Raw genomic sequence first — 20,973 nt, forward strand, 5'->3', positions numbered from 1 at the left:
TTCGTCTCAGTTGTAGTTCAAACTCTGTAGAGTTAGACTGACGGGACCCGCCTCGGAACATGACCCTTTTTGGCCAACGTGGTCGATATTGTGGACCCCGTGACCTTGACCTTCATCTCCAAGTTGAGGGGAGGAGGAGGGGGGAATGAGGGATACGCGCGCACTCAATTGGGTCAACCAAATGAAAAAAAAAATGGATACTAGCGTCTAGTAAGGGCCCCCCGTTCCTTATACAAGCTGATGCGAGGGGCCGATTCGGTCCCCAGACAGGAAATCAGATCGGGATTGCGAAGGAAAGAGAACCTGTATCGTGCAATGGCTAGCGCTTGATCGGGCTCCTTGAGGAGATGCATCCTCGTGCAGTCTGTTTCTCATCGCTTTAGTACGTACTACTATAGTGCAACAGCAATTGTCAACAGACACATTGAAACCAAAGTGCCCCGATTGATTCGAATCGGCGCAGTCGAACAGGACTTTTACAGTAATACTATTCGCTTCATGTTGACCGTGTCCGGGGCCGCTCAGGAACTCCACCGCCACCGTCTCAGGATGGTGTTTCAAGACATGACCCCCTCCATCAATGCTTAGCCATTCTTCTTTTTGGTCGCCGTGTCATGAGATTCCAACCTTTGTCTAGGACAGCAAGCTTAATGGAGAATTATCGCCGTAAATTGATTAGCCATGTGTACACCGTTCAGCGCACCGTTTTGTGCATTATGACCTTGGTCCCAAAAGTACCACGGCGCTCTCTGCCTAATATGCCGAAACTGGTTAAGCGTCAGGGGACTGTACATGATTGGTCGCGCACGACTCGTTTGGTATTCACTCTTCTTGTTGTGCTTGAATACAGTAGATGTTCCAATTCATCACTCGAGTGTATCTCGTAGGTGCTGGGAAGTTGGAGGTGAGAATGAAATAGAATGACCACGATGGTTTTATTGACTAAAGAGATCCTGCACTCCATCCATTCCCGCGGAGATTTCTCCGTATTGCGGGTGTTTCTGCACAATCTCCAAAAAGTGCAACTAGTGCAAAATTTGATAGGGAATTTGCCCAATCCACATGTACCTGTTTGAATCCAGGTACTTCCGAGGCACAAGATTCTACAAGTTGCTCTCTGGTGGCTTGCACGGGGCCAAGATGTAGAAGACCTTTTCCGTGGTTCGTACTGGGGACCTCGGAAGCTCCTCCACCACTCCACAAAAAAATGAAAGAGAAAAAAACACAAAGTTGGAGACAAGATGCGAAAAGAGTGGAGAATCATAGCGGATCCACAAACGGGTTTCAACCCCGCGGATACAGAAAGGGGGAAGACAGAACCAAAAAGAACACAAAAAAGAAAAAGAAAAGAAATGTATAAGAACCACTCCCCCCCTCCCCCCCCCCCCCCCCCCGAAAATTCAAAACGGAAGTAGAGAAAAAAAAACAAGTTAAGTAAAAATACATTTAATTAGGAAAAAACGGTGGTGCTTAACGGGACCTTTGCCATTTGAGAATCATATGCAGAGTTTCGGACGAGTGCTAGATTTTGGTAGACTTGGGGAAAAGTGCCTGGCTTTGCGATCGAAGATTGTAGATCCCAAGGTCTAGATCATTATGGATACGCTGGTAGCATGACCATATGGTATTGTCTCGAATGTCTCTCCGGTACTGGTACCTACCACATCGTGTACATGGCAAGGTTCCAGAAAGGTCAGCAGCCCGCACGACCGTAGGTATAATATTCTGGAGAGGGAAATCATTCGTGCGTGAAAAATCGGGGAGGAAGCTAATCCTCAGGGTACCTGCGTAAGTGGTGGAAAACTGCTGCAAGGGACCCTTGGTAAGTGGCTGAAGGAGTAGTAAAATGTGGAAGCACAGTATGTATGATGCTCCAGTGTGTACACAACCTGGACGCCAGTCCAGTGATTAGGTGAAGCATTGAAGAGCGAAGGGAAAAAAGGGGCGAATTGGCCCCAGAGTAACTCTAAGTTGGAGAACAGCAAAGCGAAGAGATAGACGCTTCAGGTACCCTCCCTCAAAAATAAATACTAGATTTTTCAAGATCTATGCGGGAAAGACTTGACGTGAGATGCATATATGGATACAAGGATGAATGTCTACGCGGCTGAGAATTGACACTCTCTACCTAGGACCCCTGAGCCCTGATTGACTTTCTTGGTTTTCTTTCTCACCCTTGGCCCGGAATTTCCCCACCAAGATAGACCGCGAAACGAGAGCCATCAATTGTGGTCAGGTTACGATACAATGCAAGCGAGGGGAAATAACGTAAAAATGCGGTCAATTGTATTCTTCGTATCCTCTAGTGATGGAATCGACCACACGCCAAAAGCGATGGGCCAAGATGTGAATTGAAGAAGAAAAAAAAATGATATTGAAAAAAAAGTAATAATCAAAAAGCAGGGGTAACAAAGATGCGATAAAAAGAACAATTCAGTCCAAGAATCCAAAAGCAAAGGTTGCAAATCAACATTCTGAAGCACCTGGTGTGATCCCAGATCACCGTTGATGCAGGTGTAATGTGATGGCCAGGAATCTCCGCCCAGCTACAACCGCCAGACGTCCTTTCGTCTGCTTCCCATTTTTATTCGTTTTTTGCTGTGGGGATGTTCTCATGGCTCTTTCCCTTCCTGGGTCCTGACCGAGCAGGACCTCGACGACCACTCAAGACTTACAGGCACTGGGAGTAGTACTCGTTCTGCTTGGTGCAGGTGTAAGGGCTGGCACAGGTGGTGGGACCGGTGTAGCCAACACCACCGCACTGGGCCCAGTGAGCAGCACCGCCGCCGTTACCGCCAGAGGCAGCAGTGGTGGTGGTGGCCTTGCTGGTAGTGGTGGTGGTTGGGGCCTTGGTGGTGGTGGTGGAGCCGCTGCCGTTGCCGCCGCCGGTGGAGCCGCTGTTGAAGGTGGAGCCAATGGGACCAGCCTTGATGTTGGAGAAGACAACGTAGGAGTTGGCATTCTGGGACTCAACGTCGTTGGGAGCACCGGAGGAGATGTCGCAAGAGCCGCGCTTGGCACCGAGGGTAGTGGAGCTGGCGGTGGTGGGGTAGGTGCTGTCGAGCCAGAGCATGTTGGAGTTGTGGTCATCCCAGAGACTCATGACCAGGACCATGCCCTCCTCAAAGGCGGCACCCATACCGGCCAGGGCACCGTGCTTGGTGAAGTCATCGGTATCTCCAAAGGCGGCCTTCTGGGCCTTGCAGAAGGAGTCGGTGATGGAGTTACCGCTGACACCGGCGACGGTGGACTGGGGCTGGCCGATCACCTTGCCGTTCTGGACGTAGAAGCGCTTGATCTCGCTCAGGGTACCGGTGGAGGTACCGTCGTCGGTGAGGAACTGGGTCACCACGGTGAATGGAGACTTGGTGTCCACGGTCATGCCGGGACCGTAGAAGTTGGTCACACCCTGACGGTACGGGTTGAAGTCACACCCATCAGGATCGCAAGTACCAGCGTAACGGTCGTTGCTGTAGGTACCACCGCAGGCGTTGCCCTCGCACATGGTCTGGCCGGGGGTGTCGCAAGGGTGAGGAGTGAGGGCCTCGGAGATGGAGTTGGCCTCCCAAATGTCCATCTCGGCACAGCAAGTACCGTGGCCACCGACACCCGAGTTGGGGTCGTTGGAGGAGGGAGTCCAGCCCTCGACGTTGGCGATACCGTTGATGAACTTGAGGTCACGGGGGCACTGAGAGTCACAGTATCCAGTACCGTACTTGGCACCGGCCTTGTTGGTTGGGTACTTGGCCATACCACCATCGGCGTCCATGTCGACGAAGTAGAGGGCACCGTTGAGACCGCAAGGCAGGTTGGAAACATCCACGTCAAAGGTGAACTCCTGGTTCAGGAGGTTGAACTTCTGGTAAGTGGTGTCGTTCTCCAGCAGGTAGAGACGAGAACCGATGTTCTTCTGGGAAGCTTGGGTGACAAAGTTGATGCGCAGAGAGTTGCCACTGGTGGTCACACCGTAGGTGCTCGCGTAGCTGGCACCGTCGACGGCACAGTTGGCGGCGCAGGTCTTGTCATCGGGACACAGGGTCGCGTCCCAGGTGTTACCAGTGTAGCAGTTCTTGCCGTTCTTGTCGTGAACCCAGCGCCAGTTGGCGTCAATGACGACACTACCGCTGACGGGGGTGCAGCTGCCACCGGCAGAGCACTTCTGCCAGGTCAAGGCCGGGTGGGACTCGGCAGTCAGAGTGCCGGCGCCCTGGGCCGAGACGGAGGCCAGCAGGGAGGAGAGGAGGAGAGCCCCCTTGTAGATCTGGTAGGAGATGGAACCCTTCATTGTGATGGATTGGATCAAAGATCAAAAGAGATGATGATCAATTTTGTTCTTTGAGGATCTGATGAAAGGGGGGTGGTGGAGGAGATGAGGAAGGAATGGATGATGAACACCAGAGTCGAGGTGATGGCACCTCTTCTTATATAGTTGCTTCCTTGGGTGGATCCTGAAGCAATTCGCCTCTCGACTGATTTCCTTTTGGGATGGACATCCACGGCGTGGCGGTCCGCACCACTGTGCATAGCCCCAGGGGGTGAAGTTCATCTCAGTCATGCACGAAAATGGAATGCCTGCCAGCACGCACTCCGCGGACACGGAGGAAGCTCCCCAGATTTTGCGGGTAGTGGATCTCTCCCCCCTTGGACGATGGAGGCGAAATTGAGGTCCAGTCCTTTTGCAGTGGGGGAAGCTTTCATCTCCCCCAGAGTCTCGGGAGGCGCCCCGTGAAGAAGGCTTTCTGCGTTGTGGTTCAAAGTGGCCGCAGAGGGGGGTCAGCGGCGGCACACCAATCCCGGCAACCCACTCGGTGAAGGATATGGGAGCCCATGCAAATGACAATGTGCCTTGATTCGGGATCAACGTCTTACCCTCTTTGGGCGAGGGGAGATGGCGGCTGAGTGATCCGTTTCGAAATGTGACACGCCCGCGCAGAAGAGGCGAACACAAGGTGACACGACGATGAAAAGTCAAAGCCGGATGCTTTCGGTGGCCCCTCGTTCTCTCTGTCTCTCTGCCTCTCTGTGTGGGTGTCTCTCTCTCCTGCTCTCTTGCCCGCTCCTTTCTGCAGGCTCCACCTGTCTCACGGAATTGCCAGACTCGGAATGGATAGATTGAGCGAGGTAGATTATCCGTGGCGAGAGGGTCATGTAATTTGGGATTCGGAAAAATGTCCATGTCCCTTCATACACATCCTCTCGTCCCATTTCCCCGACATCTTTATCGTCAGCTCTATGGGGAAGTCTCGTAGGGCACTCTGAAATGTTAGATGTTTTTCTTGCTTTGCAGTGAATTTCCTCTTTTTCGTGTCTGATTTTCTTTTCTTCCCCCGAGTTTTCTGTCGGGATCACTTCTTCGTTACTTTTTCCCGGTGAGACGGTCCTGCAGGCTAAAATCGGCAATTCGACTCTCCCCTCACTTTTCTTTTTTTTTTTTCCTCAGGGGAGTCAATTTCTGGGGAAGAACTTAGTTGGTCACCGTGCAGGGATGGCATCTGCAGGAGCATGGGGGAAAGTGGCTCACGCGATGCGACTAGCCGCATCTGGGAAATTTCAGGGCTGCCGAAAGCGCCAACGGACGCGCCTCAGGAATTCATCAATGAACCCTTGACTCGCTTACTCCGAAGCTCAATTCGCGGGGGACAGGAGGAAATATTCACGAGTTGAGAGGAAGATATCTGCCAAATGTCCTGGAGGCGGAGAGAAAGGCGTCTAACGTGTGGGGGAAAAGCCAAATCGGGAGTGGGGAGAGAGCCAAGTCCAAGGAAAACGACAGTCTGGTGGTGAGAGATGAGAGTTGAAGTTGGGTGCCTGAGGTGTGGTGGAGCTTCCGGGCAGATCAATGGAAGTTCGTGAAATCGTTCAACCTGATGTTGCTGCCCAGTCTGGAGGGGGCGGAGGAGCCGGGTGCGAAAGAACAATATCCGGTGCATGTAGCATGTGCCGAGTGAGATACCGCCCAAACCGGGTATTATCCCCTAGTGAGCCAAGTCGCAAGAAGTATACCGTTCTGCTGTGGTGGCCGAGGTCAGGTGCAAAGCTAGGCGCCACTTTGGGCCAAATTGTTCCAACTTGCCAATGACTGTCTTTGGCGCATCGCCGTATAGTCTCTAGTTACTTTACTAATAGTACTACAGTAGTATGCACACATACTTTCCAATCTTTCCCTATAGTGTGGTCCGGGGCAGACTATTCACTGGACAGTCAGATTGGTATCAGAGTACATCGTCGGAACTCTCGACAGAGCTGGTGATGTTGAGAGCTCATTGTCACTAATGGAGCACTCTACAAAACGACCATATAGAGGAGAGAAATATTATGCAGCATACGTTACGCGGAGCCCATTGGTCTTGCTTGGTACCTCGCTTGGACAGCGGGTGAAGCATGACTGGATGACTGGGCGATGGATGACTTTTCCTAAGCCTCGTGACTGACGGACCTCCCCCTCCCAACACGGACCGCTTCTTCATCCAGTTTCATCAACCCCAAATTAATTCCGGATGATTTTGTGATTGGCTCCCGCATCCTGCACAGAATCTCGTGGCAGGAATCTATTCCATGATGCAGGACCGCTACACACTGGTCCACTGTGATTTGATACATTGGAATTCTTCCGTTGCCCCCGTGCCCCCGGATGCTGACTGGCGACGCACGAAGGTGGAAAGGAGAGGGAAAAAAAGATAAATATTTAGATCTATGTTTTTTTTTAAAAAAAAAAAAATCTTAATTTTCTAGGCAGAGAACAACGACCTTGGAGCAGGATTGAGTGAAAGTACACCCTGATCCGGCTCATCCAAGCTGTACCCTTTCTTCGGACATCCCCTTCACAGCTCGGACCAAGGGTCTCGAAAAAGGCACAGGCGGACTTGATCTTCCGTCTCCGAACCGATCTTTGAGTTTGGACTTGGGAGCAGCGAAACTCACTTGGAACGGTTTCATGCTCCACCCACAAGCTTCTGACCCAGCATGGCGTGTGTCTTTGTTCAACGGATCACCTTTTGCTTGTCTGACTCCCCTTCGCAGCATCATATGCCTCTACTCATTTCTAGAAAGGCTCACACAACGGTCGTCAAGACCACACTGTGTTCCCTGTGACGGGTCCATGTACGAGTTGACTTTGGTGAGTCGTCATGGAGGCCAGAGGCGACTTGACGCCGAACCACATCCACCGTTGGGAGAGCCTCGGAGCCTGTCAGCTGGATACCCTCGACTCGAGAGGATTGGAATATTCGAGGCGTGGATGGCCTGACAGCCTGACAGCCTGAGAGCCTGGAAGCCTGGAAGCCGGCGGACGGCGATCATGGATGACTCATCGCCGCGATCGGCCCTGTTCCGGTTCCAGTAGTGGGGTGAACCTGGAACGGACGAGCAGGGCAAAGACTCACAGTGATGGTGGGACCCAAAATTTTGTGATGGCCTCGCCAGAGTTCCGTGCTTGGATCCTACCGTGATACTTCTCCCCTTCTCCTTTTATCTCTGTTACAGAACGTCCTCTTTTTTGTGATCTCGTGGCTTGTCGAGCGGATTCAACACCGTCTGCCTCTCTTTCCGAGCCCCGATCATCATCTTTTCAACACCCTTCTACACCCAGTCACCATGGCGTCCTCCAGCTTCATCCTGACCCTGTCGGGTCCCGATCGCCCCGGTATCGTCCATGCCGTCACGGCCTTCCTCGTCCAGCACAATCTGAACATTGTCGACTCCTCTCAATTCGGCGACCTGACCTCGAAGCGCTTCTTCATGCGCGTGCAATTCGTCGCCGCGGTCGAGACCGAGGCAATGCCCGAGTTGGAGAAGCTCTGCGCGGCCTTTGAGCCTACCGCCAAGTCTTTCTCCATGGAGTTTGAGATTCACCCCACCACCCAGAAGCCTCGCGTCATGATCATGGTCTCCAAGATTGGTCACTGCTTGAACGACTTGCTCTTCCGCCAGTCCACCGGTCAGCTCAACATCGAAGTCCCCCTCATCATCTCCAACCACCCCGACTTTGCCGCGCTGGCGGCAACCTACAACATCCCCTTCATTCACCTCCCCGTCACCGCCGACACCAAGGCCCAGCAGGAGGCCCGGATCCTGGAACTGGTGCAAGAATACAAGATCGACCTGATCGTTCTGGCCCGGTACATGCAGGTTCTGTCACCCAAGCTGTGCGAGGCCATGTCCGGCCGCATCATCAACATCCACCACAGCTTCTTGCCCTCCTTCAAGGGTGCCAAACCCTACCACCAGGCCTATGACCGTGGTGTGAAGATCATCGGCGCCACGGCCCACTTTGTCACCAGTGACCTGGATGAGGGTCCTATTATCGAGCAGAATGTCGTGCGTGTCAACCACGGCATGAGCCCCAAGGAGCTCACCCACGCGGGTAGTAACGTTGAGAGCAACGTGCTCGCCTCCGCCGTCAAGTATGTGACGGAGCGTCGCGTGCTGCTCAACGGACACAAGACCGTTGTGTTCAATTAGATTCGGGAGTAATGTGAACTGGGTCGGGGACCTCGCAAAGAAATGAGAGGTCTCTGGACAAATTCAGAAGCAGAAAAAAAAGGGAAAAAGAAAAAAGAAAAAAGGGCATTTCGCCTGGCGGAGACTCACGGTCCTTCAAGGCTCTGTTGATGCGAAAAGACACGATATATAGACCAAATCTTTCAGAATCAATGAAAAAAAAAAGATGATATTTTCCAAATAAGTGAACCATAAGATGAACCATGACTCCAGTACGAGACATTGACGCATACCAAGGCACGGATGTGTGGAAAAGGTACACGTTAGGTTTCAGTAGCCTAATTGGAACATGAAGGAACCTAATCTCTATCTGAATGAACTGAGACTTTCAAAGATGAGGTATAATGACTGAAGGAGACCCTCAATATATACTCCCGCCAAGAGTCCAGACCATTTAATCTCCTACGAGCCAGGTAGGCTCAACCGGTCCATGCCCCGATGCCTGATTACACCCACATCAACATGAGAATCAATATTTTCCGACCTACTCATACGATTATGCGCGTCAACCATAGCCATATGCATGAGCTCATATTTACCACGCTTAGTGAATACATGTCCAGATGTCATCCGTGTAAATAGATAGGTAGAATTTCATCAAGCCCCACGTCTGGTCCCGTCCATGCTACCTAGTAGGTACTAAGCCAAGTTAGGTGGGCACGGAGTATATATCTCTCGAACCTAACAGACCCGCCAAGGACCGAAATGTACGCGCCCGCATTCATCGACCAGTTGGAAATAATTGGAAGCACTGGACTGGATATGAACAGATCCAGTCGACCCTATAAGAAAAAGTGGGGGAAGATATGGATGTCTATCGACTATCCCGTCGTGTCCGGCCCGACCGGCAAATACAATGATTGATGGATATTTGATAGGATGGATGGAGGGCCTTGACTGGCAGATGTAGACTCGACCCATTGGAGCTGACCGGCTCCAGACTCTTCGGTGCATTCCTGACTGGTGCGCAGGTGGCCAGCGCTCCCCTGTCAGGGTAGGAGCTTGGAATGTCGAGGAAGAGTCGGATTATGCACGTCATCGAGGCAGAGGTGGGCGGAGCTCGATCAGTAGTATTGGAATCTAACAGGCTCGGATGTTGGAGCGGCAATTCCTTTGGAACATGCATAATCGTCAGAAGAAGATTCCATTTCCAACGTACCACCTTGACTATCTCTTCCATAAATAATTGATTCCATCTCCATCCGCGAAACAGCACTTTTGGTAGTAACTTCAATCACTTTGTGTGAGACCTCTCTCCGCATCTCCTTGAATTCGAACCGCCCGCTCCCGCCGTCCAGACGCTAAGTAGTAAGTACTGTACGCACTCGCCGTATAGATTCTCATTTGCGTCAATCTCACCTTCGCCAGTACGGACCAGCCGTTTCCTTCGACCGACCTACAAGATTAGTACATCAGGAAGCGTATACACCTCAACAGTCTACGGAAATGGACACCCTTTCCCCTCCGCCCAAACTAAGCCATCTCTTCACGCTGCGATGCGCTGTCGATCCCCCCATGGAAATTGGCAAGGGGCCCTACGGTCGACGACGCTGTGTGCCGATTAAATCGGGATCGGTCCATGGACCGCATCTTCAAGGTGAAGTTGTGCCGGGAGGGGCGGATTTCATGTACGTTGATTGGCGGCCAGGAATCTCCAGACTTGAAGCTGCATTTCCGAGCACTGCAATACTCACCCACTCAAGTTGTTGTCTTGATCATTGGTCCAGTCAGGTTTGAATCGTCAAGCTAACCGTTTGAGAACGGGGGGGGAGGTTGGAAATCTCCCCTGTGGAAATAAATCAGGCTAGTTGAAGATAATCAAACAACGCACGTCAACACCAATTACGTGGTAAAGAGTCATGATGGGGCTTACTTGTACCTTCGGTGAGTACCATTTCATTGTCCCTGGAAGATATTTCTCTGCTAGGAGAACCCTTCTATCTACCTACGGTCCTACATTCAGGTCCAGGTACTCCTGGACGTGTGATTGTTCAAAGTACCTAGATCTGGATAGTCGAAGACGTGAAAAGGTGCAGACAAGAAACAGAATTAACGTCTATCTCTCTCTCTCTCTCTCTCTCCACTCCGGGAGGAGGGGGAAAAACCCCCCCATCTAGAACCGAAGGTACTCGAGCCGGACCTCCCGAGGTCTTGCAAGCGTTGATGGAGGGTGGACCGGTGGATCCGAGCCAGTATTGGTTTCATCTTCACATCAAGATTGAGACCGGGCACGAAAAGTACAAATGGATGAATGACCGGGTCATTGTTGGGCGAGCCACGCGCGCAAAGGGCGAGGTGGCTTATGATGCGTATTACTTGGAGAACGATGGCTGAGGGGTTGTGCGGGTGATGGATTCTCAGATTTCAATCGTTGACTTGATCCAGCATGTACTTGGTGTCAAAAGGTAGTACCTTCATCGTCGTCCATTAATCATTATGATTGTATTCTAGTAACACACGTGGATGGTACATTGCAAGATTTCTGGGTGAATTTTTTGAAAAAGGCTCGGATCGACCAAGTCTCCGCTTCACATTCCTTTATTGCGTCTCGAGCCGTCGGCGCAGCAAGTCTGCAAGATTCGCATAAAAGCCGGGCTTCCCATCCTGCTGTCTCAAAACCTCATCCGCCACCTCTTTCGTCCACACATACTCGGAATGACAATTGTTCAATTCCAAGAGTCGTTGTCGCAGCCATTCCCGCTGAGTGGGGTCACCCATCTCAATCACCGCCATCAAAAGGGGCCATTGCAGGCGCCGTAACAGCCGAGGATCTGATGTGTACTGTTTGCGGGCCACGTCTACGATCCCGGCCAGAGCTTGCTTATGCAGAGGGCCCGGAGGGCTGTTGGGGCACAGCAGGCGGCGGTGGAAGATGATTTGTGCGTAAAAGGTACATACGCCCATGTGTATCGTATGCAGGGTTCGTCTTGCGGACACTCCGCCCGCAATTCTGGCCGTAATAAAAAGATCGGAGAATCGCTGTAAATTCGAGAAGGAAAGAAAAGACACACGAAACAAGGGTTAGTGAAAATGAAACTCAGTCGACAGTCATGACATGAGCGAGCGGAAGTGAAGGCAGGTTGCACGTACATCGCGGGTGGACAGCATTTCACGCAAAAGTGACTCGCTCGTCTCCACGCCGGTCCCCGACTCGACAAAGACCTTCCACGTTCGATGACGAAAGCAGAACCCAGCATGGATCAATTCCAGCGCCCGATAGTTTTCGTTGTCATCGAGAACCTCCTGGTCTGGATATTGCTCGCCCCAGAAACATCGGGCCCACAAGCGCGCACAGCGATAAAGGTGATCTGGGTGCAAGGCCGGGTTTTGTGATTGGATCACGAAATCATTCAAGGATTCGGTCAGCCCCATCGGGCCACAGCTTGCGTCCACGTATCTGGCCCTCCATGTATCAGCTGGAAAAGACACTAGCAATTTCAACGTGAAAAGACAAAAGAATTTCGCGAAAAAAACATTGACAAATCGACGGATGGTCCACATACAGTGTCCAGAGCAGAAATTGCTCTGAGATGAAAGAGACCTTGGCTGGTTCAGACTCCCGCACAGATGACCCCTCTGCTGCGTCGGGCAGCATGAGCATGTCGTCGACGTTCCGCACGCGAAAGAGTTGTGGATGCGACTCCAGAAGCGATCGAATACCGTGGAGGTGTAACTGCAAATGACGAATTGAGTGTCCAAACTGCCATTCATATGTCACCATCAAGAACATGGTGGCGAAAATGATCTCCAGCTCTGCAACGGAAACACTTTCTCTCGGAGCTTCGAGTAGCTGTCGGAATTCTTTGACGGCGAGACTGTAGTGATATCGGCCATGATCATCCGCCGTCGGCAGGCCAGGGGATCTCACGACGAGGCCCTGCCTATGCATGTCACTGGCAGCAATGGCAAGCAGCATTCGCATAATCACTTTATTCGTAGCGGCAGGTCCCTGGTAGAGGTACCAGAATGTGCTCCATTGCCAACCCTTCATATAGTAATAAACAATAGACGACGAGGGGAAATATTCGAAGTATTTGCGATCCGTCCTCGTCAGGGTCAGAGAGTTTGCGCACGTCAGATCAGGCACGGTCAACGGTGTGCTCAAAGACGGGCAAAAGGAAGATTGTCCGACAGGTGGACAGAAAAGCCAACTCAATTGCGGTGACCGAGCATAGAGTAGATCCCCCGACCACGAGGCCGGCGACGAGTCACGAAGGCGCACATCTATGCTGCAAGGCGTCTCATCGCCGAATGAAGGTACTAGTACCGTATTTGGATCGAGATCATGGGTGGCTGGAGCTGGTTGGAGGGGACGAGCCTGCGCGCCACGTGCGCGCTTGACGGGGATTCCCCATTCGCAGTGGAGATTGAGATTGAGACAGCGTGCGCAAACGGGGCGCTCTTCGCCACACTTTACTTTGCGGCGACGGCAGGTGCTGCAGCCTGAATTCGATCATTGAAGGAGTAAGCTTTCAATGCGCCCGATACGGATTTTTTTGTGTTTCGAAAAAAAAGATGGGGGGAGGACAACGGAGTTTGCACGAGGGGTTTCCATGCGGCGCAGAGTTCCAAGTAAGGATGTAGAAGCACAGAGAGAGGTGTATGACCGACCATTCTTTGAGCGCGGAGCGTTCCGTCCGGACATAGAGGGTCAGAACAGCCCGCTCGTAACTTAGCAGATCCCGAAAGACCAAAACAAAGGCATCGGGGGGAGTTCTAGAGATCGCGATCTGACGGCGGCAGCACTTAGCGCACGAGTGGGGAAGACAGACGGCGGTGGAGATTCGTCGGAGAAATGAGACGGTGTGACAGAGGCGTTCAACGGTGTCTGCGTCTTTTTGCGGGGATGACAGAGACTAGGAATGGAGGGCGTCTGCGATTTCCGAACGAGCAATCTTCAAAGTTAAGGCGCTATCCGAGAGAAATCAAGCTGTAAAAATTCTAGCGGGACGATTGATCCTGCCAGGAGAATAGAAACAAGAAGAAAAAAGTTTAAAAAAATGAAAATGAAAAAATCGCTTTGCCGACTTCTTTGCCGGTGGAACGCCTCAGGCACCTAATTGATCTATGAGTTCCACACGCTTGAAAAAAACACAGACTTGTTGGCAGCGACAAGAAAATCAATTCAAAGCTGAGATGTTCGCCAAAAGGGTTATCTTTGCAGTTCTCGACTCTTTCCATCACTGGTGAAGGAAGTTTTAAACTTTAATCCTCGCGCTCGATCTCTTCCTTCCATTGTCGATACGCCGTCTCGAAGAGAGCATCGTTGGTGAGCATGTCCCATCCGATCAGGGCGAGGGATTTCCCGACCAGCAACGCTTCTGTGTGCGCTTCATCGGTGCCGGCCGACTCGGTGTATGCTGGATGATGCGGAAAGACCTTGTCGACTGTGGGGATTCCAAACATTGTGTGCAAGGTTGGAGTGACGTAGCTCACGTTACCTGGGAAAAAAAGAAACACCCGAACGGTTAGTGCCGAAGCATGATGGGGTTGCCCACTCTTCCAGAACCCTTCAAGAAGATCTATTGGATTGCCCGCGCTCACCAATATCAGAAGAGGCAGTAAGAACTTTGTCGTGCCGTTTGAGCACTTTCCGCCCGTAGTGGTCCATATGGACCTGATATCTCTCGCAGAGCACGTCGTTCAGCCGTACATCGGTATACAGTTCGTCTCTAGAAAGATTGGAGGATTCAACGTGAGCAACCAATGGTCCAAGCATAAGATGATGTTGTTTCAACGTAAGAAAGTCAGGGCTCACTCGTTGATCTGAACAGAACAGCCCGTTGCCAGCGCGCCCGCTTCGATGCAATGCCGCACCCTGGCCACGAGAGCATTCAAGCTGCCGAGCGAAGGACTTCGAACCTGCCAGAATGCTTTGGTGTAGGATGGGATCACATTGGCAATTTTGGGAGTATCCATAAATGCACAGTGCACTCGTTGCTCTGGCATGAGCTGTTGGCGTAGGACCGCCACGTTGTTGTAAGACATGACCAAGGCGTCCAGGGCGTTGACACCATCCCATGGATTGCCCCCCGCATGGGCACCTTTCCCCTGGAACTCGCAATGAATGTTTTTTCGCGCGTTCATCAGAGTACCCGCGATGCCGTCCGCGGGCTCTTGACCGGGGAACAACTTTTTGGGCCCGGAGTGTCTAGAGGACGCATTTACTCGAAATTAGCCACTTTTTTTTCTTTCTTTTTTTTTTTTTTCAAATCTTCGTTTCACGCCGCCGCTGTGCGTGTGAAGTGACTCACGCCATGAGACATATGTCCACATTTTGGAAGGCACCCGCATCAATAAGCAGCGCCTTGCCTCCCCCATTCTCTTCCGCCGGGGTGCCGAGCAATCGAGTGCGTCCAGGAATACCAAACTTCTTCAACGCGAAAGAGAGGGCTAGGAATGCAGTGATGCTGCTGGTCGCGATCAAATTATGCCCACAGGCATGTCCAATCCCTACGCATCTTTGTTAGCCACGAGAAACCGTCCCCCGGCACAGTTGGGAGTCCAACCTGGTAAGGCGTCGTATTCCGCGTTGAAATTGATCAGTCGTCCACCAGATCCACTGGATGCTTCAAAAGAGGTCTTCAGACCATAGGCGTGCCGCGTGACTGCGAAACCTTGATTCTCCAGAAATGAGCAGATTGTGTCGTGGGCATGATGCTCTTCAAACGCCAGCTCCGGATTAGACCAGATCTGTCGGCCAAATCTTGTCAGAGAACCACCGACTCGCTCGCTGAGCGCAAGGTGAAAGTTTACACATCACGGAATCAAGAGAAATGGGGCACCAACCTCGTGGTTTATTTTTCGCAGCGATTGTTGCAATTCATCAATAGCAGCATCGACGGCCGCACGCACTTCATTTATCTGTACAGTGGAAGCTGTCATGACGTTGACTAGAGGCAGATAAACCACGGGACTCCCAATGTCGAATGCAAGAGTGCAAGAGTTTGACTTGTTTACAAAGAGGGTACTCTGCCTACTCTCCTTTTATGTGCCGAAGACATTGACATTGAGCGTCAACAACAAACTGTGTGGCGTCACATCCGAGGCACCCGCGTCGCACATGGTCCTGTATGACTTGCAAGGGGGGGGGAATTGAAATGATTGAGTCTGGGACTCGCTTGCATTGGATCTGTTGCCGAGATGGCCGAGAGCGATGGATCGCCACCCGCTTGTACGAAGCGCTCAAGGATATCTGTCAGCCCGTCGGCAAAATACCGATTTGATGATGACAATACAATGCGAGAGATTTAGGAACGTGGTGCCTCGGAATGGATGGTCCCTGCTAGTGTAGATCTAAAGTCCAAAAAAGCACGCGGAATCAGCCATCGACTCGTCGAATGTCCAAGATAAGCGCTATCCGAGCTTCGCGGCATCATTGATGGGAGTTTCGCTATCTTCCCTATCATTCACATCGACCGCGAATCTCCATTGGAAATAAGGACCTCTACGACCCAGGTCCGCACCAATAGGTTGGAGAAGCAAAAAAAGGCCTCGGACAAAAAAACAGATAAAGAATTCTGGACTCTTGGCCTATCGGCCGGCAGCGACGAACTTGTGGCAGATATAGTAGCCGACATTCAGCCCAATTGGCTGAATTGCCGACGCGATAGCATATCGTCATGTAGGACCCTTGATCCCCAAGATCTCCCCGCATTTACAATTCCAGATGATGACGGTGATCAGCTCAAGCTATGCTTATCACTCCCCGCCATCTCCTCAAGTTACCTTGAAGTTGTTGTCCAGGCGTGGGGTTACGGTTGCTCTAGGATTGCCGATATCTTTATCCGCCCATGGTGGGCCCGCGCCCTAATCGCTGGTGTGGCGTGCCCAGTCGTTCAGTTCGCCCAGAGTTGGCTGCCGACGAAAAAGTCAAATTAGAGAGGATCGTGACAAGATTTCCGTGCCAGCTCGTGACGAGCACCTGCGAGGATGAGACATCGGATTCCGCGCTGTGAGGAAGCATAAGTCGGAAGAGCTAGTTTTGCTCTGTTGCGCAGCAGTCAAGCACCGTCCCTCTATCATCGCAAGGCTGAGGGGTGCATTTAAGTACAAGGCTCTCTGGCAGTTCAATTCGGAAAAAAGATCATTGAAATTCATCTCCAAACGTCTTCATTCCTGATTATCTCCCCCATTGACTCCAATTGCTTGGATTGACCTGGTCTTCCGTCCTTTCACACTTCTGCTATATCCGCAGCACTTGGGCATCATGGAGAAAAGGCAGGCACCATCAGCAGGGGGCGCCGCTGAGCTTGCTGAAACCAAAATCCAGTCAACGCTGGTGGCCCGCGATGTAGATATTGGACAGATTCTCGAGACACATGCGACGCCTGAGATGGAACGAAAGGTCCTATTGAAGCTGGATCTCTAGTAAGTGGCGACGAGGTCATCAAGTCAAATGCACATCAACTGCCCCTTGCTAATCCGTTTCTACCCTTTTCCACCCTAGCCTCATTCCCCTCATGGGATTCTGCTATATGCTCCAATATATGGACAAGCTTGCGCTCAGCCAGGCCACCCTGTTCAATCTGACAGAGGATCTGGTATGACTCTTCCCCTTCCAGGAAATCCCAACATGGGGAATCTCCGTGTAGAAATTAACTGGCTAACACTGCAGGTGCCTGCTTTACCCAAATCCAGAACCTAAAGGGCAAAGAATACAACTGGGCCTCGGCGATCTTCTACTTTGGCTATTTTGCATGGAGTTGGCCAAGCTCGTATCTCATTGTGCGTCTTCCTCTGGGGAAGTACCTCGGCGCTGCAGTCTTTGTCTGGGGGGGTGTTCTCATGTGTCATGCAGCATGCACCTCATTCAGCACCCTGATGGCAGCTCGTTTCTTCCTCGGAGTCGGAGAAGCGTCCATTGCCCCCGGATTTGCCATGATCACGGGCATGTTCTACAAACGAGAGGAACAGCCAGCTCGACAAGCCGCGTGGTTTGTCGGCAATTCCATCGCAACGGTGATCGGGGGCCTCGTGGCATATGGGATCGGGCTGATTCAGAACCCCATTGTGAATAGCTGGCAGCTCTTGTTCCTCGTTCTGGGAGCAGTCACCTCCGGCTATGGCGTGATTCTCCTCTTTTTACTCCCGGATTCGCCAACCCAGGCCGTCTTCTTAACCAAGACCGAACGATCCGTCGCCATTCAGCGAACCCTGCAGAACAAGACGGGAGTCATGGACACTGGGAAGTTCCGATGGAATCAGGTTTTTCTGGCCATGAAAGATCCCCAGACATGGTTCCTCGTCTTGTACACATTCTGCGTGAACCTCTGTAACGGAGGTATCACGAGCTTTGCCTCGATCATCATTGCCGGATTCGGATTTTCTAACCTCAAGGCCCTGCTCATTCAAATGCCCCTGGGAGCCGCCCAGCTGGTCTTTCTCATTCTTACTTCGGGCATTGCGACCTTATTCCACAACACGCGAATTCTCATGATGATTTTAAACACGGTCACTTCGATGATTGGCATGGTTCTCATCTGGAAGCTGGAAAGCGACGATCGTGCGGGCCGGATGGCGGGTCTGTGTCTGGGAGCTGTCTTTGCCGCCAACATCCCTCTGTCCTTGAGTTTGATCAGTTCCAATGTGGCCGGCTTTACCAAGAAAAGCACCGTCAGCGCGTTGATGTTTGTGGCATACTGCGTTGGCAATATTGTTGGACCACAATTTTTTGTGCCTGCAGAGAAACCAAGCTATTCAGTAAGTGTGGCTTTTCCTCTTTCCTTTTTCCTTTTTTTTTCTTTCTTCAATCTCTCATCTTTCTTCGGGTCAACTCCCGACGGGGAAAAAATCCACATTCAGACTCAGACTCTGACCACATCTACTGTAGACGGGCATCAAAGCGTCCATGGCAGGCTTGGTTCTTGGCGTTTTCTTTTTGACCTGCTTATACGTCTTTTATGTGTGGGAGAATCGTCGCCGCGACCGGCTGTACGGCACCCCAGAGCACTTTACCGAGACGGAAGAGCTGCAGGATGAGCTCTCCAACAAAACCGACCAGGAGATTGAAAGCTTCCGATACGTTCTATGAAAATATCAACCATTAAGGAATTGTGAATGATATTACAATATGATTATGATGATGACTCATTTATACTCCAGGCGCGCGTTATGTCTGCTTGTTCTTCCCTCGCTTGTATCGGGTACCGTGGCAGACAAGCAAGTACTTTGAGAAAAAGTCCTCGGCAAAGTCGTCAAATGGTTCGTAGGTGGCGCCCAGCTGATACGCCGCTGCGATACCAGAAATGCAGGCGATTTCATGCATGTTCTAGGTAAATTGTCAGCAAGAAGATGAAGAACTTGCTTTCGCTTTTTTTTTTCTTTTGAATTGTGTTGGTATAAACCGGAAGAGGCCTTTCAGAACTTACCACCATGGTCCAACTGCCAGCATACAAGGTATGATTTTGCCCATTGATGAACATCATCCCCGGTACAACTCGGAGGTAGTGCTGCCACCTGTGTCCGAATTGGTGCCACCACTTGCGCGCGATGATCTTGGACGGATCGATATCGTTCCAGGTCCATAGATGCTTCTGTTGATCATTCAAGAAAATAGTTTGAAAGACGTGTTCTTCCAGTGGACGAGGCTCGCTGCCTTCGCCGAGATTCTCACGGAATTGATGCTGGTAATGCGTACAATCGAAGCCCATCTCGATCTTGTCCGGATCCGACTTGTACCCGTGAATGAAATACATGGGGCTGAACCCCTGCCAACCATCCTTCTCGCATCGGCGCGACTGTTCAGCAAAACTAATCTGGTCCTTGCGTTCCCGCGTTGAGGGTTCCGCTGTTAAGGAAGGGTTATACTTGGCCTCGAAAATACTTTGGAAATAATCCGAATCGGAGTGGGTGATGGTGATATCGTTGAAAAACTTGACGCCGCCAAGGACGTACTTTTCACGCCAGGTAGCGTTGCGGTCTAACATCTTCTTGGCTTCATCGGCGGGGCAGCAAAGGACCATCTCGTCAAAGACTTCTGGAGGGCCTGCCGGGGCTGCGCTCTCATGCTCCGAGGTTTTCTGGTGCACCTGGAGAACCACGCCATTCTTGCCACGCTCCAGGATTGCCACCGATGAGTTCAGGCGGATATTCACCCCCTTGGCGCGGAGGTCTTTGGCCCAATCTCGATAGAAGTTCGCCAGGTTCGGGAAAGTGTACATTTCAGGCAGATTGGGGAGTAAGGTGTCTGGGTCATATTCCCACAGTCTCATCTGGGGATCATCAAACAGACGCTCCAGGAGCACACTCGAGACGTTGGGTGTCTGGTTCCCGGTTCCGAGGAAGAGCGCGAGCAGCGGCAAGACCATCTTGTTGTTAAAATCGTCGCTGAAGCGGAACAGTTTCAGAATGACCTTAACGGGCATCACCCCCAGGATTGGCATGAGGTACTTGATCGACTTCAACACGCTGCCTAGTCGTTTGATCTCCTTCGAATGCTGGTCCACCAGCGGACTCGGGAACACGTTGGTCCAGAAGTTGTCTCGTCCCTTGCCAAAGGCCACCTGGAGCTTTACTTTCTGCGGTTCATGGCCATACTGACGGAAGAAGCGAAACGTATGTCGAAAGATGGCCGAGCCACCTTGCACTCCGTCGTTCAGCCAGCTGGCACCGTATTTCTTCTCATCGATGGAAATCGAGGTCGCCTGGCCACCAGTCTGAGATTCCGGATCAAACATAGTCACCTCGAATCTGTCGGGGTGATTGGCCAAGGTCGCCGCACATGACTGTAATTGACAGCAAACAAAATAGAAGGGTTAGCATTCAGTGTAATCTATCTCGCAACGGTCGCAAATCTTGTCGCTTCTAGGAGGCTGCGTACCATGCCAGCCGCACCAGCGCCGATAATTGCTACTCTCTTCTTTCGACCCTCTGGCATAGTGGAATTTTTCTTTGGCAATCTTAGAACGGGGGAGGAAGTAGGTCCAAGGATGAAGGATCAGACACGAAGCATAGACGTGTCAAAGTCACCTGCAGACTTCCTCCTATTAAGGCCCCGAGTCCTCCTGAGTCAGGCGAGAATGATGGCAGCATGGAGTCATGAACCAAACCCCCCGGTCGCATGTCCATGATGAACGATGAACGATGAACAATCCTGTTGCGACGCGAATACGCTCATTCCAATCCATGGTGCCAGGTGATGTCACGAGCGATCCCTCCGTGCGATGGGCCAATTGGGCAGCCGCCTGGGGCCGGAGTCGCTGAATCAGCTCTCCACTCTTCGCATCCCCGAGAGGAACTGCACGCGCGAAGAAAAAAAAAGAAAGGAAAATCAAGCTGCGTGCAGCGTTCGATCGATCTGGTTTCCATGGGTCTTGGACCGCAATCTCATCTGATTTCATCGGGAGATCTGGTCGATAAAGTTTGACTGCTTATTATTAGCGTGGGTTCGCGGGGGGCTCGAGCTCCCCTGCCTGCGATGATGCTGGGCGCAGCTCTCTCTTCGCTCCTCGAGCGTCTCGATAAATATAACAT

The 20,973-nt window shown here is 51.7% G+C and overlaps 7 protein-coding genes across 7 annotated transcripts; 3 read left to right on the top strand and 4 right to left on the bottom strand.

The window, feature by feature from the left end:
- Window positions 1-2,671: 2,671 nt before the first annotated feature.
- On the bottom strand, window positions 2,672-4,285 carry POX_d04867 (Exoglucanase 1; the record flags this gene model as incomplete). The annotated part of the gene is made up of 1 exon (XM_050113725.1): window positions 2,672-4,285. The coding sequence occupies one exon, from the start codon at window positions 4,283-4,285 to the stop codon at window positions 2,672-2,674; it is 1,614 nt and encodes a 537-aa protein (XP_049968676.1).
- A 3,308-nt stretch (window positions 4,286-7,593) lies between these two features.
- POX_d04868 (Formyltetrahydrofolate deformylase) lies at window positions 7,594-8,460 on the top strand (the record flags this gene model as incomplete). The annotated part of the gene is made up of 1 exon (XM_050113726.1): window positions 7,594-8,460. One exon carries the CDS (start codon window positions 7,594-7,596, stop codon window positions 8,458-8,460), a length of 867 nt encoding a protein of 288 aa, XP_049968677.1.
- A 1,485-nt stretch (window positions 8,461-9,945) lies between these two features.
- On the top strand, window positions 9,946-10,833 carry POX_d04869 (uncharacterized protein; the record flags this gene model as incomplete). Its single annotated transcript, XM_050113727.1, has 2 exons — window positions 9,946-10,127; window positions 10,617-10,833. 2 exons carry the CDS (start codon window positions 9,946-9,948, stop codon window positions 10,831-10,833), a joined length of 399 nt encoding a protein of 132 aa, XP_049968678.1.
- Window positions 10,834-11,037: 204 nt separating this feature from the next.
- On the bottom strand, window positions 11,038-13,144 carry POX_d04870 (uncharacterized protein; the record flags this gene model as incomplete). Its single annotated transcript, XM_050113728.1, has 4 exons — window positions 11,038-11,478; window positions 11,590-11,896; window positions 12,003-12,942; window positions 13,111-13,144. The coding sequence occupies 4 exons, from the start codon at window positions 13,142-13,144 to the stop codon at window positions 11,038-11,040; spliced, it is 1,722 nt and encodes a 573-aa protein (XP_049968679.1).
- A 560-nt stretch (window positions 13,145-13,704) lies between these two features.
- POX_d04871 (uncharacterized protein) lies at window positions 13,705-15,384 on the bottom strand (the record flags this gene model as incomplete). The annotated part of the gene is made up of 6 exons (XM_050113729.1): window positions 13,705-13,940; window positions 14,044-14,171; window positions 14,258-14,650; window positions 14,754-14,952; window positions 15,009-15,192; window positions 15,289-15,384. The coding sequence occupies 6 exons, from the start codon at window positions 15,382-15,384 to the stop codon at window positions 13,705-13,707; spliced, it is 1,236 nt and encodes a 411-aa protein (XP_049968680.1).
- Window positions 15,385-16,708: 1,324 nt separating this feature from the next.
- POX_d04872 (uncharacterized protein) lies at window positions 16,709-18,532 on the top strand (the record flags this gene model as incomplete). Its single annotated transcript, XM_050113730.1, has 4 exons — window positions 16,709-16,869; window positions 16,949-17,042; window positions 17,140-18,201; window positions 18,332-18,532. The coding sequence occupies 4 exons, from the start codon at window positions 16,709-16,711 to the stop codon at window positions 18,530-18,532; spliced, it is 1,518 nt and encodes a 505-aa protein (XP_049968681.1).
- A 78-nt stretch (window positions 18,533-18,610) lies between these two features.
- Window positions 18,611-20,377, bottom strand: POX_d04873 (uncharacterized protein; the record flags this gene model as incomplete). Its single annotated transcript, XM_050113731.1, has 3 exons — window positions 18,611-18,769; window positions 18,870-20,225; window positions 20,321-20,377. 3 exons carry the CDS (start codon window positions 20,375-20,377, stop codon window positions 18,611-18,613), a joined length of 1,572 nt encoding a protein of 523 aa, XP_049968682.1.
- Window positions 20,378-20,973: the final 596 nt, after the last annotated feature.

The sequence above is a fragment of the Penicillium oxalicum genome, chromosome IV (genome assembly GCF_001723175.1).
Source record: "Penicillium oxalicum strain HP7-1 chromosome IV, whole genome shotgun sequence".
In the NCBI taxonomy this organism is placed as follows: Eukaryota; Fungi; Ascomycota; class Eurotiomycetes; order Eurotiales; family Aspergillaceae; genus Penicillium; species Penicillium oxalicum.